This window comes from Thunnus thynnus, chromosome 24 (genome assembly GCF_963924715.1).
Source record: "Thunnus thynnus chromosome 24, fThuThy2.1, whole genome shotgun sequence".
NCBI classification, from domain to species: Eukaryota; Metazoa; Chordata; class Actinopteri; order Scombriformes; family Scombridae; genus Thunnus; species Thunnus thynnus.
In genome coordinates this window covers 3,135,060-3,153,803 of record NC_089540.1, presented here as the reverse complement: position 1 = coordinate 3,153,803, position 18,744 = coordinate 3,135,060, and the positions used below count along the sequence as shown (strand labels likewise).

Below are 18,744 nucleotides of genomic sequence, written 5' to 3'. Positions count from 1 at the left end.
GCTGCAGTCTTGCTGTAAAGTTTAAATAAAAACTTGTTTGGAAATACACATATTAACTTTCTCCTAGGAGTTAGATAAGGTGATCAATACCTCTGGTATCTGTCAAGCATGAAGCCAGAGCCAGGAGATGTTTAGCTTAACTGGAACAGAGACAACAAGGTGGGAGGTATGTGCTGAAACTATTTAAGTTTCCCTTTGGTTCCAGCCTTTTTGCTATACTAAACTAATGAACTCCAGCCTTTAGCTTACACACAAGTTATACACAGACATGAGAGTGATATTGATCCTCTCATCTAACTCTTGGCAAGAAAGCAATAAGCCTATTTCCCAAGTTTCTACTCCCAAGAACCTATTCCTTTTAAATGATAGCTTCCTACTCCCTTTTTGCTCCTTCACTTCTTGTATGTTGTTGCAGTTTTTCATTAATGTCGCCAAATGCACCTCTGAGCACCTGGCACAGTTAATTCTATATTTCTGTGTTTTGGGTGTTTTTTTTATGCAACAATTCATGTTAACAGCGTTTGACATAAGAAATCTTCTGTATGTTTCTCTGCTGCTTTCTGAAGCATTGGGAGGTATTTCTTCAAGTCCATTAAAAATTTCTGCCGAGGCAGTAGATAAAACTAAAGTTGTTGAAGGTCAATAGAAAGTTACGACTTGCCACTGGAGATGGACAAAAAACTCAATTAGACCAGGACTCTCTATTAAGCTTGAGGTTGTGCTTGTGCATGTTGCATGTTTAAACGGGTCTGTGCAGAGCTGTGCACAGGGAATTGTGGGTATTAACGTCACACACAAGCTCTTAGGTGTTCCTAAATAATAGCTGAGCATCCAAGGAGATGCTTCTACAGTGTGTGTCCAAAAAGCACATATTGCTTTTCATGGTATTACAGATCACTAGTGGTATCAGTTTTTGGATTTGGGCAATTTTCTGATATAACATCTTTTTTTTTTCTCTGATATGGGCCTGAAATCTGATGCTACTACCAGTAATCCTCATTCAAAGCAGATCTGAACAATTTTCCAATTACAGGGATGAGAAAATCCAGAGAGCCACTCTCGGATGATGAAAATGAGTCGACAGAGGAGAGAATTTTGAGCGAGATCGAAACAGCCTCTAGAGTGAATACACCGGCAGATAGGTTGAGACAGCTGCAGTGAAACAAACCTGGAGGTAAAGAAAAATCTGTGCATCCAACTTCAGTTTTCATATCAAATTTGAACTGAAAGCTGGTATCAGTCTTGATAGAGAGGAAGCTGAGTGATCCGAAGGGCCCTCAAAAAAATCATTCACAGCCTGATGGTGTGTAAATGTCTGAAAAGGTGAGATTTATTCACCTACAACTACAGAGTTTTGTCTGTCAAACTGTGCAAATGCAAAGCTTCTGTTTAGTGTTTGAAATGATTCGGTGGAAAAAGAGACAGAGCGAGGAAAGACCCTCCGAGGCTTCCTGTCTAATAAAACACAGCGGGAGGAAAGATTACTTTTCTTTATAGGAGAGGTAATTACAAGAAAGTCTGCTTTTATGAAGACATAAATTGGTATGAGAAAGAGATGGGAGATGGGGGTGGGATGCAGTGGGGAAGTAGAAAATATATTACGGCGGAGAGACGTCCTCTGTAATGTGTCAATAGGAATTAGCATGACACCAGAATAGACGTGTGTGTCTGTGTGGAGTGCCTGTCTCCTTATTTGTCTTTTTTCTGTGTATCTTTCCTCTGCAGCTTTACTGTCCTGCGTCTCTGTGTACAGTATATGTGTGTGTGTGTGTGTGTTTCTGCCTGAGTGCTTCCTGCGTCCGTGTGTGCTCATGTGTGTGCTTAATCTGCGTTTGTAGTGAGGTTAATCCTTACCTGGCAAAGGAGCACACTGGGTTAATCTGGAACAGGTGGAAGCTGTGTCATGTGACACACACACACACACACACACACACACACACACACACACACACACACACACACACACACACATACGCATGCAGTAAGCAAATGATGGGGCAACAGAAAAAGACTTAAATGGCTTTATGCGTGTGTTTAAAAGCCTTTCTCCAGTATATGAACATGTGTATATACTGTGTTAAGAAACTTAGTTTGACAATGCTTGAAAATGAAATAATAAATAATAGAATAATAAAATAAACATGAGATAAAATAATAAACATATATTTACTTCATATATTTTTACCTGTTATGACACATTTAACATTAAAGACATATTATTGACATATTGTGATTGTGCTCAATAAAAGCTGTAAAACTGCCAAGAGGGAATTTCACTTTGTTGTGAGTATTTTTATTTTAGCAGTATTTTTATATTTTTCAGACCCACCCAAATCAAAAGTACTCTCACTGACCACACACTGCTAACTCTACTTTATGCCTATTATTGAGATTGTGCTGGATATTTTTGTGGAAGCTTCAATCCTATAAGTGGACGTTAATCATAGCAATGGTTGACTAACGTGTTGCTAACCGACGCGCTGTCAACTTCTGTGTAGAGCGGGAAATCACAATCACCGTTCATAAGGCCCCACGTCCAGTGCTGATTCTGACTATCTTCAATTTAGTAGCTCATTCAATCTTGTAATCAAATCAAATCAAGCTTCCTTGGGCAAATTTAACGTATATTCCTCCTTAAATGCACAGTTTTTTGTGTAGGCTACTTTTGAACAAGCTATAAGGTGGCTGTATACTCCTTCAGACATGCTTGCTGGACAGACCTTACTGACAGCGGATCAGCAGGGGCCATTTCTGTCACTTTCTGACACCAACTAGCTGACATTCACGCTGCTTCACACAGTGATTGTTCAGTTGCAAAGAGGTGAGAGTCGAGGTTTGAAGGTCTCTCTCAGCTCTCTTTCCCCATATCTCTGTGTTTAAACGATATCATGTCTCCCCCATTCCCTATGATGGTCTGCTTTTCACCAGAGTCCACATATTGAGTACCCCTCCTGAATAGCCTACGAACATTGATGAAGACACCCCCGCCCCTTCCTTTTCAACAAGCCACCATAGTGTTAGATATGTACTGTTAGCAGTTCAAGCTGTCTGTCCCTTTATAACATTCAGCATTCAGGAGAACTAGTAGGAAAGTGGACGCTAGTTAGCCTAGTGTGCTAACGTCAGCACTGATTCCCAGCGGAGGTTCCTTTTCATTCATGTTTTTTGCACCTGCACCTGCTGAGTCACTGGCAGCTCCCACACACTCAGTTGCTGGCAAAAATTAAAAGTCTGTGAATCAGAGGAAATGTTAAGCAACTTCTTCATGCTGCTGGACCACACTAACAAAAAACTTTATTCTGAACGTACATGAATAAACAGAAGCAAAATGAGTTTGTGTTGAGCTAATTTGTTCTTTGTTTAGTTTAATTGTTCTGTAGGGAATGTAATGCGTTTTATCTGCCTGCAGTGTGTACTTGTGAATAAACTGTGTTAAGAACCAATTGATTTGAATTAAGGGAGAGCGACGTAGAGTGAGAAAGAAAGAAAGAAGGGACACTTCAGTTTTGCAGGTGTGTTGGCGTCAGTTACTTTTGTCCATCAGCAGCTTTATATTCCCAGTGCTCTACGTGTGTGTGTGTGTGTGTGTGTGTCTCAATTTGTTGACATCAACATTTCTACAGAAATAGCAGCACAATCAAATATTGCTGCTCTCAAGTCACATTTTCTGCTCTGACTCTATTGAGCTGCAGATGACACAGACACTCAGTTGGACACACACCTCTTTCTGTTTGGCACAGACACAGTTAGACGTTGCACCTTTTCCCACACACTCTTTAGTGTCTCACACACACAGCATGTTTCCACCAGCGGGGGTGTGGATGTACAGTATAACAAGGTTTTACTAGCCAGGGGAAATTAGTCTTCACTTGTCTCTCTCTCTCTCTCTCTCTCTCACACACATATTTCCTTTATTTTTTTGTTTTCCCCTCTGTCACCCTCATTTATAACAATCTTTCTCTTACTGTACCTCTCTTTGTCTCTCTGATGCATAGTAGATTTTCTATCTTTGTTTATTCTCATCTCTGTGCCGTCTGTCTTCTTTTTCTTCTGTTCTCTTCCTCCTGCTGTCTCCCTCCATCTTGTTTATTCTCTCCGGTCTTTTTGTCTTTCTTCGTCACTTCTCCTTCTCTCTCATCTTCCTTTTCTGTCCAAACTGGTTTCAGATATTGGGAGCGCTTATGATTGTGTAGAGTTTTCATCCCTACTGGCTTTACTGTGTGTTGGAAGATGGTAGTGGGCCTCTCTGCATGTCTGTACATACTATGTTGCTGATTTTTTTTTGTTTGGTCAGGTCTCTGTGCGCCTTAGGGCTTAATTAGCCCTGATCCAGAACCACATACACATCATTGCCCTGGGTAGACATCTCACAGAACCAAGACATCTCAGTGACCCAAGGGCACAATTGATAAGTATTGAAAATACAAAATCACAGTGTGGTAGGCTATCCCCTCAGTGAGTTTTTAATGAAAACACATCAGGTGCCAGTTCCACAACTGGTTCATGGTGAATTCTGCTAAATTAGCAGGATTCACTCGGCTCCAACACTAACAAATCTCTGGAAACCTTTTATCTCTCCTCTCCTCTGCTTTTTTATTAGCTAAGAAAATCTTATTTTCAGCCAATGCTGACCCTCAGTTAAAATGACAAACATAACTGGGAGCAGATTATGTTAGCTGTAGCTAATTAAAATGGACATATTTTTGTGATTTTCTGTTATTTATAAACTGTGATGTCAGATATCTATGTTAAACATGCTCAAAGTTCCAAAATTTGAGGTTAACTTATGTAGAAATGCTTCCTGCTCTCTGAGTTTTAGTTATTCATAACTGAAGTTGCCTGCAGATGTTGGAAGTTAAAACATATTAGATTCGATAAGAGATTCAAAGGGACTCAGATTCAATTAATTACTGTCAAACTTACTGTATCTGTAGCTTTTTTGTTATTTTACATCCACCTGACATGATACTTTATCCACCTTAAAGTCACTAAGAGGATTGACTATCATGTGCTGAGTTATAACTAATTCTATGAGACAATGAATGACTGAAACATCCAGCCAGGATGTGTAGTTTTTGCATTAAAAAACAAACAAACAGGAGGTTAAAATGCTGTGATTGGCAGCTGGTGGACATCTTTTATTAAAGGAGTCAAAAGTCAAACGTGTTTCTCGCTCTGAAGCTCAGGACATTTCCCCGCTCTGTTTCTCATTTCAATCTCACTGCCTCTCTTCCCCAATTTCTTTTTCTTCTGTTCTGTTTTTAGCTCCTTCTCTTGCTGTCTGGCTGCAGATGATGGGTATCAGCTTTACATTTTGGAGCTTGTAAATGTATTTTTTCCTGGACAGCTGCAGACCCATCACACACACACACACACACACACACACGCACACAAACCGTATAGCGTAGTTTGTGTGACTCTCCAGCTGAAGAGAAAAGGCTGGAATACATCTGTGGCAGCTTCAGTTTGAAACGTAAAACACACACACACACAAACACACACAGCTCTTCTTTTTTCGGTCTGAGTTGCTCTCGGTGGCTACCACATTCCGGAGCAATTACAGTGTGTGTGTGTGAGAGGTCACTTGGTGAACATAACTGTGTGTGGCACTAACAGAAACCGAGGCTGACATTCGTTAGACTGAGTGTGTGTGTGTGAGTGTGTGTGTGTGTGTGCTCGGCTAAGTGTGCATGCAATAATTGACATTGAGGTTGACATAAGCTTGTCATCCATGCCTCTCACTTTCCAATCATCTCTCTCTCCCCTGCTGTCACTTCTCTCTGGTTTCCTCTCTTCCTTTTCCTTGTCACTCCGTCTCTCCTTTTCCTCTCCGTCTTTGTTTTCCGCCTCTTCCCTCTCTCCAGCAGCTATCTCCCTCTCCATCTTCCCTCTCTCCATCACTTCCTCTCCGTCTCATCTCTCAGTAATGACCTGATCTGATTGGATTTCGTCTCAGATTCCTTCCGTGGCTAATAGCCGTGACCGTTGCTAGGCAGCCAGCACCAAAACAGGGACAAACATGGCTGTTGCGCCGGGCCACGCCAACGACGGATCACTTGTTTGCCCTCGTGGGGCTTCTTTGCTTACACTTTCACTGAGCTCCATTAGGACAGTGACAGGCCTGTTGAGATTGGCCGCCATGATGGATCAGAAAGTAACCATGGATTTATCCATCTCTCACACACGCTGCCAGTCTATTAGAAATACATTTGAGAATGATAAGTACAGGTTCTGCTTAATCTCCAGGTGGATATGTGACATATAAATGACATTTAGCATCAGCTAATTATCATTTCATTTGAGTGTGACTGGCTCTTCCGTTGACAGTACAGTAATGCTATGGAAAGGCTGGCTTGCTAGATGGCATTAGCAGCTCAACGGTTAACATAACTTACAGCGTATTACATACAGACATGATGGAGAAGATTTAACAACGGTGTACTTGAGTATAAAATACCACAGTCTGAGTTGTTATAATTACAAAGATTTATGGCTGTGAGATTATAAATCAAGTGTATCACAGCTGCCCGCGCAGGGTAAGAGATAAAGAAGCATCACCCTTTGTGTGATGTCAAATTCATTTGCATAGCAGAAGAGGATTACATTAGCTGTGGGAGAAATTACAGCTAATATATGGAGATTTATAGTTTAATTTTCACTGTAACACAACTTCAACTTCCCATGTGTTCACTAATGATCAGATGTAGCAGTAGAAAATACATTTTGCTGCACTGTGGTGAGACTTGATTGCACCAAGCTATGCTTACTTTAAAAAACATGCTAAAACTTTGCTTGTGAGCGGGAAAATGTAATTCTGGTATTTTTCAATCTTATCCTCTTAATTGTGGCCATTCTGAATATAGGGTCATGCTAACTTTGCTCTTACCACCTTGCAGAAATGTGTACAATACAACGTGTACGTATACTGGGGCAAGCTAGGAGGATTGTGCTGTAAATAAACCATCTTATGTTTGCTACTTCTTCTCTAGCACGTATGTATGCTAAATCAACAGCAAGCCACGGCTTCACACATGTAAATAAACTGGTGTGTGCAGATGAACAGGCAGCTAGTTTTGTTAGCTGGCAAGCAGCCCCACAAGTAGATTCCTTTGCAGTTAGCAACAATAGCTAATCCAGGGGGATACTGTCTGTGTTTGCCTTTCCTTTGGACTCAAAGACAAGTGTTTAAAATTATTTGTGACAAATTTAAGTTTATTTGGAAATGTCAGAATTTCTCCTAAAGTGTATTGCGATTTTCACTTTTAACAAACTTTAAAAAAACCAAACTTGCTTGTAAATGAGAAGATGTATATGGTTCTATACTTAGCATTTTAGAAAACTTGAAGATGGGATACTGACATTAGGTTGTATTGCAGGAAAGCTGTTGCAACTGTTGCACTCCACTGTAGCTGCAGATTTCTTGCCAACAAGTGAACAAGCACAGAGACAAACCAGACCATAACTAGGCCATACTTTAATAGTTTCAGGGCTCCATTACAAACCGTGCTGTCTGAAACAGCAGTCGGGCTGTGTGTGTCATCTCTGGGGACCTCATTTCTTCAGTCTCTGCTGGAGTTCAACATGAAAGCTTTAAACGTGTTGCTGTGGCAGCTCAAACAGTGGTTACACTACCTCTGGCAGTTACACTTAGATGTATTAACTGTGCAGCTGAGATACCACCACCAGTGTACAACACCCAGCAGCCCTCAGCTTTTATGAAAGACCTTGCCAAGGCTAACGGTCTTTTCTCTGTCCAAGATTAGATTAAAAATATTCTTTTGCTCTGCCCTTGGTTCATCTCCAGCACTAATTCGTATTTCGCTACTTACTTTCTTAATAACACATGAATATTTCAGGGACATTGGATTTCTTACCTTCTGACTCGCCTTTCCCCCCCTGAAGTCATTATTTGGCTGTTTACAAATTTGATGAAGCAAGACCTTAAGCTTATTTTACTGTTGCGCTTTTGGGAAGCCTTCCTCCGCATGAGCATCTGCTAAATGCCTGAAACGTAAATGGAATGTAATGACTCAAGCTGAAAATGTATTTATGGATTTGCATTCGGTTCCTGGGGAGAGTGCTGTCTTTGTCCTTTTCCACTTTGAAAGCAAAAGCCATTAAGGAAGACAAAAACGATGCCCACACTGCAGAAGTGTTAAAACTTTAATAATTTTGAACTTTTTCTCCAGCAACTCGGAACAAGGGAGATTTTTATGTGCAGTTTTAAGTATCAGCTCTGTCTTTCTTCAGAAGCTGTGTCTGGTAATGGCCAGTGATGTGTAAATTTACTCTACAAGGGGAAGCTTTGTGTCTCACCGGTGTTTATTGGCCTTTGACACATGCCAAGAAGAAGACATTTTCATATTTATATTCAAAGTCTACATGGTAATACTGTGTTTCTGCTTCACTTTGATGGTAACACGTGAGTAATAAGCCGGTTCCGGCAACAAACCTGCATTTAACTACCAGACTGTAGAGGGTATTTCATAGTAAATAGACTGTAACCTTGAAAGATACTGACTTGATCGGCTACTAAGACTCTTCAAGCATCATATTAGTTTCAGATGAACTTTGAAATGCTTTTTTTTTTTTTGCACAGAATGATTTGATTTGATTTTTATCGTGATAATTATCGATATCCACTGATATGAAAATTTTTATCATTTTTGGCCATATCGCCCAGCCCTGCTACTACTTGAGTACAGTTTTTGGCCACTACCCACCTCTGTATATCACCCAGTTATTTATGGTGAGACAAAATCTGCATCCATATTTCATGACTATCAGCTCTGTTCTTAGTCATGGTTGGATTGATTTTTTTTTTTTCTTCTTCCGATCTTTGTTCCTTGAATCATTTCCCAGGCCTCTGTAGTTTCACTGAGCTCCGATCTGCTGACAGCCTCCAGCTGGCTGTTATGACGGATCAAAACAATCTTCCAGTTTCTCTCACCATCATTAGCTGAGAAAATGATGGGTTGAAAGTAGGTTCCATGTTGGATCAAACCCCACCCCCCCCACCTAGTTTCTCCAGACTCTATTAGCCGGACAGCTGCTTTGATGCTGCAGCTTGTGTTGCGGGTGCTCACAGCTCCAAACTCCTGTTCGTTTGTTTCTTCCTTTCGTCGCTTTCTGTTTGTCGAGTGCTGAGGTGTGGCGGACATTAGGTTTGCCGCAGGTCTGGATGACTGTCTCCTGCTGTCTGGCTGTCTATTTAACTGCAAGATCTGTTTCCGTCGCAGCTTCCTTCTCAGCAGGATGTGTTCAAATGTTTTTCCTCTGGAGAACAGAACTGTGTATTTGGAGAACAATTGGAGAGTTTTGTTCTGAGAAATATCTAGCCCAGTAGGTGTTGGAGAAAATCTTTTGATAATTTGATCCTTCATATTAGTCATTTGAGCCCATCTTTTCCTCGAAATACTGACTCAATGCACTGAAATTACTAAAGGTAGACAAAGTGCACATCTGACTTTTTAAGAAGACTGAATGAATTCATGAATTCAGCTCATCTTATGTTGTTATGGAGACTATTTCACTGTCATAAGTTTGCTACAGAAAGAAAGATTCAGTTTGGTTGTGTACACTTGCTTGGGGTGAGACTCTGCAGAACTTTTAAACAGGGGAATTTCAAAATTTGTACTAAAACAAACAGCATGCCAAAGAAAATAAGCTAAAGGAAGGATGAGACTTGGGTTGCGAATAAAGATTATTTTTGGTATCAATTATTTAACAGACAATGTTATTGATTATTATAAAATAATGAAAAAAATGTGGGTCCAGTGGCAAGTCAGGTCAACGGCTTAAAAATAAATATATTTAGTTTACAATGATATAAAACAGAGAAAAGCAACAAATCCTCACATTGAAATGGACTCTCTTAACCCTTCTCTTTCTTTACTGTGTACACTCTATGTGCTCTCCAGTCAGTACTCTTTCAGTTCAGTCATTTAAAGGTTCAGTGTGTAGAATTAAGTGGCATCTAGCAGAATGGACCTGGTAGAAATGGGGTATAATATTTATAAGCATGTTTTCATTAATGTATAATCACTTGAAAATAAAAATCGTGTTTTGTTACCTTAGAATGAGCCCTTTATATCTACATAGAGACCACCATGTATCTACAGTAGCCCAGAATGGACAAATCCAGTTTCACGGCCACCATAGGTTCTTCTACACACTCCTACACCTTTAAAATAGTGACTAGAATAGAATATATGACTGTACAATTTGATAATAATGAGATAATCAATGTTTGAATGAAGTCGTTTTCAGTTAGAAAACCTGATGCCAAAAAGTCCCAAAGCGTGGTATTCTATCTCTAAAGAAAATAAAATGTTTACTTGCTGCAACAAGATATTAACTTGTGAGAGTAAGTTATTGGAAAAAGATCCATTCACAGTAGAAAGAGGTTTATAGAGATTGGCACAACATACAAATTACACCATATACTAATTCTAGTATGAGCTTTCCTGTCTGTATTTCCAAATCGATTTAACTTAAATTGAATTCCATACGACGTTAATGGAAAACAGTCATTATGGACGCTGAAGACAGTTGGAACGTGAGCTTGCCTGTGTATCTGCAGTCTGCACCCCATTTGATGGATGTACTGTGTCTCCACCGTTTGTGACGAGCGCTGTCCAGAGTGCTGATCCTGGAGTTGTCTCAGGTACTCACCATAATTCTGTCAGTGTATCTGAATCCTGCTGGGAAGGACTCTCATTTACGTAACCTTTTTACCCTGCTATACTACATTTACTGCATATATTCCAGATTCTATTTGCTCTTTTCACTAAGCTGCTACTACGCCTGTAAGTGCTGCCTCTCCTGCAGTCAAGAGAGTGATTTTGTGTTAGTTGTCAGTTCAGTTTCACTCACTCCATCCCTGCCTTACTGGTAGTAGTCTTCCTTGTTTTTAGCCATGCTTACACTGTGGCTCTATAGGGATTTCATTTGGTTTAATCAGTCTGTCAGTCAAAATCAGTCAGTCCAGAACTTTGGAGTTTCACAGTGAAATAGCACAACTACTGGATAGATTGGTGTGAAATCCTGTACAGACATTCATAGTCCCCAGAGACTGAAACCTACTGATTTTAATGATCGCTGGACTTTTCCTCTAGCGCCACCATGAGATTTACAATCTTTGATTAAGAGTCAAAAGTTTGATTACCATGCCATTTGGTGCAGACATTCATCGTGATATTTCATATATATATATATATATGTATTTCAGGTCAACATTTGAATTTGTCTAACCCATTGTTTTATAACTAAATATGTTAAAAAGTAAAATTCATTTCCATCAGCTTTAACTTTACTTTGTGTTTAGTGCTGCTTCACATATTAGAATTATCCTAATACACTACACTGAATAAATGAATAATAAAAAATCTATTCATTTCTCATGTAGTAACTGGAAGTTTACTAGAAATGTGTTAGGATTCACTATTAAAACCAAGGACTGTGTGAGGTTAAACCTGACCTGAATTTGTATTGGTAGCAAAACATTTGCTATCACAGTATTTTCAGATTATTTGTGTGTGACTTTTTTGTTACTGTTTGCTAAAGAGTAGAAATAAGTTGAAGAGGTCAGCATTTAACTAACTAACTGTTGTTGGCTTTTTTTGTAGTTGGGTGAGATTCAACATCACACTACAGGGATTTGGCTTAAATACAATGAAAAATGACAGTTGCAGGATTTTTATTTGTCATCTTTTTGTCATCATCCTCCTTCCTCTTATTATTTTTTTTATTAGCTAGTTCATGAAGAAGTCATACTCTTATTGAAGCTATTTAGAGTGTTGAATTATTTCAGTGCTTTTGAAGCAATTGTTTTGTGATATGAACTTGAAAGGCAGGCAGGACTGAGATGCACCATTCTGCATGAACTCAGCCCATTTTCTCGGAGATGTGCTAGCACATTTGGAGAAACAATCTTTTGATCAAAACAAGTATTCTATTCTTAATGCATTTAAAAAAAGAGCCTATATTTAAATGCTAGTTTGTTTTCTGTCAAGACAAACAATAACACTGATTTAGTTGCCAGACAAGTCAAGTTCAAATGCACTTCCTTCAGATGGTGTTAAATAACCAAACTCAAACAAAGTAGATGATGTATTCACAGAAATTGCACACATCCTCTGATTATGTGTTAGTAAGATAACCAACTGCAGTCTCCAAACAGATAGAACTGCTCAGCTGAAACATGTACATTTAAAAGCTGTTTTCCAGTTGGGCAAAGTGACTCTCTGCTACCAGATAGATGTTTTTCTTACCATGCCTCTGGTCATGGAAACCTGTTTGAGAATAATCCTCCATCTTCTCTTCTGTCTTTCACTTTCTGTCCTCCAGCTTTCTGTCCTTCTCTTTCTCTTTAACCATCTCTCTCTTTATCGCTCTCTGTCTGTCTTTACTCTTCTGTCCTGTCTGTTTTTCTTCTTCTCTCTTGCTGTCTTTTCTACATTTTGTCACATCCTTTCTTTCTCTCTCTCTCTTCTCTCTCTTTTTGTTTCAGGCCCTGTCCAGTCTGTTTTCTCTTTTCTCTTCCCAGGATTTAATTTCCTTCCTTCCTTCCTTCCTTCCCTCCATCCTCCTCTTCACTACCTCTGCACTCGATTTCCTCTCTTTCTCTTTTACCTGTCGCCTCTCTCAAACCAAGATTAAGCTATTAACGTTGGAGCCTCTCTAATGAGATGCATGTGGCTGCGTGCTTGCGTCATGAGTGTATCTGTGTGTGTCCATGCATAACTTTGTGTGTGTGTGTGTGTGTGTGTGAGGCTGCTGCAGGTTTCAGTAGCAGAACAACGGTTGAAATGAACTATTGATCGTGCCTCTCTCTCTCTCCCTCATTCTCACACTGCTCCCTGCCCTCCCCGCTAATTCTCGCACACTCACTCACTTTGCCTGACAGCACACACACGTATATGCAAATTTTCACACATCTTCTGAAACACGCAAACACAGGTTCACATACAGTAGAAAGAATCCACATACTGATGCGGGAAAAGAGCTCTTGTTTTCATATCATTAATTGAAACTGTTGGCTGCTGCTTATTTTGTGACCTTGCTGTTAATTTTCTTACATTACTGCATATAAATCATGCATATAGGAATATGAATAACCAGGGCACTTAAGTTCAATGCAAACATCACATCATAGTATGATCAAAACAGCGTAACATCCTTAACTCAGGTCATGTAGGAGTTGGTTAAAACAAAAGCTATGATGAATAACAGTGATATTCAAGGATCCTCTCTCCTCAGTATTATGGTAATGCTGAGGTTGAGGAGAGAGTCCTGTTTAGACCCTTCTGTCATACTGACATCCTCTCTCTACGGATATTAAATTCTACGGGACACTAATCATCTAAACCATGAAAAGAAAGCTGTAAAACATACTGTATCTAAATTGCTTGACTGCTTTTAAAGGCGTACTCCAGCATTTTTCACAATGTTGCGGGTCTCACAAGAGACAGATTAAAAAAAAGAATCAAAACTGAAGCAGTAGAGGCTGAGATATCCTGAGTCAAGCTCCAGAAACACTCCTACATCCTACATTTCCCATAATGCAACTCAATATTCAACTTTTATTAAACCCTCTCTGCTTCCTAAACACCCACATCTTTCAAAACCTCACACCTCCAGTCTGTAACACAGGCTTTCTGTTAAAAATGTTAAGCCTAAACTGAGATAACCATGATGACATCAGTATGACATCATGAGGGTTTTCAAGCTTTGGAAAGCTTCTCCAGAGCCACAGAAGACATTTTACTACTGTTTTTACAGGCTGAGTAGAACTCCTCCTTGCCCAGTAAACTGAACTTTAGGTCTAAAATTCCAGGAGAGAATATTTATCACTCACAACAGTCTCTGATCTGTATCCCACTTCACCCAGCCCTTTTGCTCTTTGTGCTGCTGCACATACATGAACCAAATTAACTGGAGCACTTGGAGATGCCCACACATGCGTCCATGTGCACAAGACCTACCACTTTGTGCTACAGTTAACATAGGGCCCCACAATTTGAGTGAACTTAAAAAAAAGTTGAATTAAACTTAAATATCATCAAATGATGAATTCCCTCAGGGGCTCCGGTGGATTTCTGGCCTCTAGGACACCAAAACAGCCAGAAACAATGCTGCACACAAATGCACACTCACTCCCAACATCTGAAAATACATTCATTGAACACACACACGTGCCCAGAAGAACATTGTACTCTCACTGGAATTAATGCATAGAGAAATGAATCAAGATAGAGCATTATGGGAATACAGTTTTTCACACATACACACAGTACACAGATGTGGATGGATTACCTGCTTTTGATGAGATTGTTTGCTACATGGTTCTATTTCATTCATGCTTCACTGCTCAGCCTGCCATTATCTCACATTGGATATATGTGTGTAAATGTGTATGTGTCTGCCACTGTGGGTGTGTGTGTGTGTGTGTGTTTGTGCACGCTTGACTGCATGCTATTCTGTTTGTATGTGTGTGTGTGTGTGTATACCTGTGTGTTTGTGTGTGTATGTGTGTGTCCGGCGTCTCACTACAGTGCACAGCTCAACGTGGGACCTTTTAATTAAAGGAGAAGTTTCATTATCAGCTCCATTAGTCAATGCCTGGCCGGTGTCAACACTCACTCACACTCACACACACACACACACTAAAAGAGTACTGTTAGCTAGGCTGGTATAATATTTAACCTGATGTTCTGTTTCAGGATGAGAGTGTAATTTATTATCCATAGTAATGGGTAGTGACCCCATTTCCAGTCAAATGAGAGAGGCGGGGGAGAGGTGTTATTATAAGTCATCATGTCGTCATTTCCATTGTAATGCATGGCACAGGCCACACTACATTGTTCTGCTACAGATAAAAGCGCTGTGCACAGTGAAAGTTAATGTCCCTGCCGTATGTTCATTACCAGAACACTTTATATTGATTTTTGGGAAACAGTCATCATTCAAGATCTCAGTGTATCATCATCCTTGTATCATCAATTTAAGTTAGCAAGTCAAATGTTTCAGCTCTTTTTTGAATACATTTTTTCGATATCATCACTGTCAGGAGAAAGTCTGCAAATGCGGTGATTACATTTGAAAGATTACATGAATCCTGCAACCTTGGGCTTTTTGAATCCTTTTGAAATATAATTAAAGTGGAAAAATGCACCTTCCATCAAGCTGTGAAAGCAGGGCTGTTTTTCTTTGTTCCCGAGAAAGTTGGCATTTCAGATAGAAGATCATGACAGTGGACTGTGAGAACGCTTGTATTTCCACAAAATCAGGGTTTCAGAAGGAGGGAAAAAGTGCTGTTTTCTCATTGATGGCTGATTATTGTCTACATTTTTCTGTCTGAATTTTCTACCACCAGTTTTTAGCAGCATGGCTCCAAGGATGAAATATCTCAGCAATTAATCACCAGGGATGAGTATCAGTAGGGTTTTATCAATACAGATATTGATACTGATACTCATCGATACTCTTATTGATACTACTCCCCATAATTTGGTACAAAAAATAGACATGACATGAAAAGATGTGAAAAGATTCAACATTACAAACACTAACAGTTAAATTAGAAGTGCTTAAAATCAATGCTGAGTGCTGAGTGAATAACTACAGACTTATTTTATAACGATTAGGGTTGTAGTAAACCAAAGAAAATCTTGGTTGACTGAAATTCTACCTACTCTTCAACCAATGGGTTGGTCGATGGGGGGAAAAAAGCAACGCAATATAAACAAGCCAAGCTAGCCCTCTGAACTAATGCGCGCTAACTACTTAGCGGGTGATATCATGGTGATATCTAGTGTCGGCACCATTTTTGCTGACACTAGATATCAAACAAAAGCCAGAGACTATATGGTATTAAGTTGCTGTGAGCTGTAAATTCAGCACTTCTAAGCAGAGGCTAGAAGATAACGTTATCTCAGAGCCTGACAAGCCCGGGCAAGTCCTCTCTTCCTCCGAGCATCTCTCCTGCTCCCGCCTCTGTCTCAGACTCACCCTGGTCAGCGGCTGTCTCCTCGGCCTACTGCTGGCCGTACAGTGCTATCTTCTTCTTCTTCTTTTATCCATTTTATGGCGGGTAGCAGCCAGTGTTAAGGTGCATTACTGATACCTATGCCAGCTATGTTAGAATTCATTAATGTTACATAAATAGTGATAGCAGCTCCGTTTGTCCAGGAGCTTATCAATATTTCGATAACAGAGAAAGACTTAAGCAATTATACTCCATCAGTGTGAAGCATCTTCAATAAGTGCAGGCCCATAGTAAGATCTGAGATTAGACTGGATCCCCCAGAGTCTAGATGCTGGTAATAGGTCTGAAAGACAGAATGACAGAATGTCAATATTTAAAGAGTGATGGCTCCAAGAACTTGGGCAGACATACTATTGGTCAGATATAGCAGCGTCAGAAATGTGAAGGTAAGGACTTTAACAGTGTGGGAATGAGAGTAAATAGCAGATATTCACTCAAAGAGGAATAAAGGCAGAACGGGAGGGAAAAGATCTCCAGACTTTACCAAAGCTTCACTGGGATGGATTTCCAGGATTTTTTTTATAGACATTCATGGTCCCCAGAGGATGAATCCTTATAACTTTGGTCATCTTGACTTTTCCACAAGCACCACAGCTCTGTTGACATTTTTGTTTGTTAGTGAAATGTCTCAACAACTGTTGGATGGACTGCCAAGAACTTTGCTACAGATAGTCAAGGTCCTGAGAACATGAACTGTAATAACTTTGGTAATCCTCTGACTTTCCATCTGCTGTCATCATCAGGCCAAAATTTCAATGTTTCCAATATGTTTTATGACCAAATACCTGCAAAACTAATGATATTCCCATCAGCCTCAGCTGTGCTTTGTGTTTAGTGATAATTAGCAAAAGTTAGGTTGACTGCCTTTATACTAGCATGCTGACATTAGCATTGAGCTCAAAGCACCACTGTGTGTAAATACAGTCTCATAGAGTAGCTAGCATGGCTGCCTCTTAAGTTACCTCAAAATACAATCCTTGCCTTTAAAAATGAATCATATGTAATCGCAATTATTACATGAGAATTTTTTATTGTTTATGCATTACTTATTAAAATCAGTATTAGTGTGTAAGCTTGTTAGCATTAGCTAACAGTTACACACAGTTTTGTACTGTTAACAACCGCTCCATTCTGCTGAGCGGTTGTTGGTATTTTGTCTTATTTATGAGTTTACTGGCAGAGTTATCAGTTTCTCTATTACCAGAAAGTTTCTGATACAAAGTTTTTTTTATATAATTCTGCAGTGCAGTAAATACTGCAGCATCACGCTTTGTTGATGGCTAGCGAGTGAACAGCTCTGTAGTTACTGTGATCGCAGTAATGATTTTCAAATAATGAAAAAAATGTTTAAATCGTTTCATGAGAGCAACAAGTGGAAACTATGTTGACTCACTCCAGTTTGTCCTGCAGCCTGTAAGTGGCACGCTGATTGATATGATGAGAATGCAATTAGCCCTGAGCAAGATTAGAGGAGCCTCTTATCATGCCAAGCACCACTTGTATTCATGTATGTGTGTGTGTGTGTGTGTGTGTGTGTGTGTGTGAGTGAATCAGACGCTCGTATTCAGATATCCAAAGAGACATAGTTAAACATGTTTAGGTTGTCAACCAGTCAGTCAGAGAGATGGAGTGTGGTGTGTACTGGTATTCATCAAAGTGCGTGTTTGCCTTTTTCATGTTCTTTTTGAACTGCTGCCATATATCTGACATGGCCTGTACTCTCACATTGCCTCATCTAAGCACAAATCCTCACACAAGCACACACATTTATTCCGTATACACACAAACACACACATATACTGTATACTGTACACACACACACACACACTCACTCACACACACAGAGATATGTCCGGCTTCTTTTTCCTGACAGTCTTTGTGTTTTTTCTTCCGGCAGATGAAAGAGAAGACGTTCAGAAGAAGACTTTCACAAAATGGGTAAACTCACAGTTGGCTAAGGTAAGACAGCTTTCTGTTTTCTTTCTATTTATCCACTCCATTCACCAAAAACCCTCTCACTCTCTAACTGGACCTTTTTTTTGTGTAAACCCTCTCCCTCTTACTTCTAAGTAATTGGGAGCCTCGGGGTCATAACAGCTTCTCTCAGATATTCAATACAGTAGTTTATTTACAATATGATCACATACAGTAGAATGAACAAAGAGAAATATGTGTGCATTGTCAAATATGGGATATGACGAGGATAAGCACGTCTGTTCATACATCACTTTGCTTTCTTCCTGGTAAGAAGAGCATGACGTGAACATAATGACAACTGTGCAGTCTGTGATTGGTGATTGTTTAGGTTAGTTGCCAGGGCGACCATAGCATGTGGACTGTAAGTGAAGTGAAGGAGAGGACAGACACCCTGTGTATCCAACCCTGTGTCCTAGAAATTACGTTTATAAACCATTAATTTGCAGCAAACTCATTCTTGTAGGAAATGTAATGAGGAAATGTTGTTAATTAATGTGTCTGGCAAGTTGCAGAATTTTCTTGAAGGCGTGTTACATTTGTTTTCCTACAATATAATAGCAGCTAAAGCATGATAAAACTTTTGTATACACACTCACAGCAGTAAGGTTAAGAGAGGATGGTCTGTGATAAGGGAAGAAGGGGAAGCCTTGTGCTAACCTAACCCTAAGTGCTAAATTCGGGAGTAATAATAAGTAATAAGGGAGAATGATGCTGTTTTT

The 18,744-nt window shown here is 39.7% G+C and overlaps 1 protein-coding gene across 8 annotated transcripts in view; it reads left to right on the top strand.

Moving 5' to 3' along the window:
• dmd (dystrophin) overlaps positions 1–18,744 on the top strand; it is a 322,537-nt gene that overhangs the window by 75,353 nt on the left and 228,440 nt on the right. For all 8 annotated transcript variants that reach the window (XM_067583225.1, XM_067583222.1, XM_067583219.1 and 5 more), the window contains one exon: positions 17,946–18,007. Coding sequence is in view for 7 of the 8 variants with exons in the window: in XM_067583222.1 (XP_067439323.1) it covers positions 17,946–18,007 (62 nt within the window). In the remaining variant the exon portion in view is untranslated. The remainder of the gene's footprint in view (positions 1–17,945; positions 18,008–18,744) is intronic.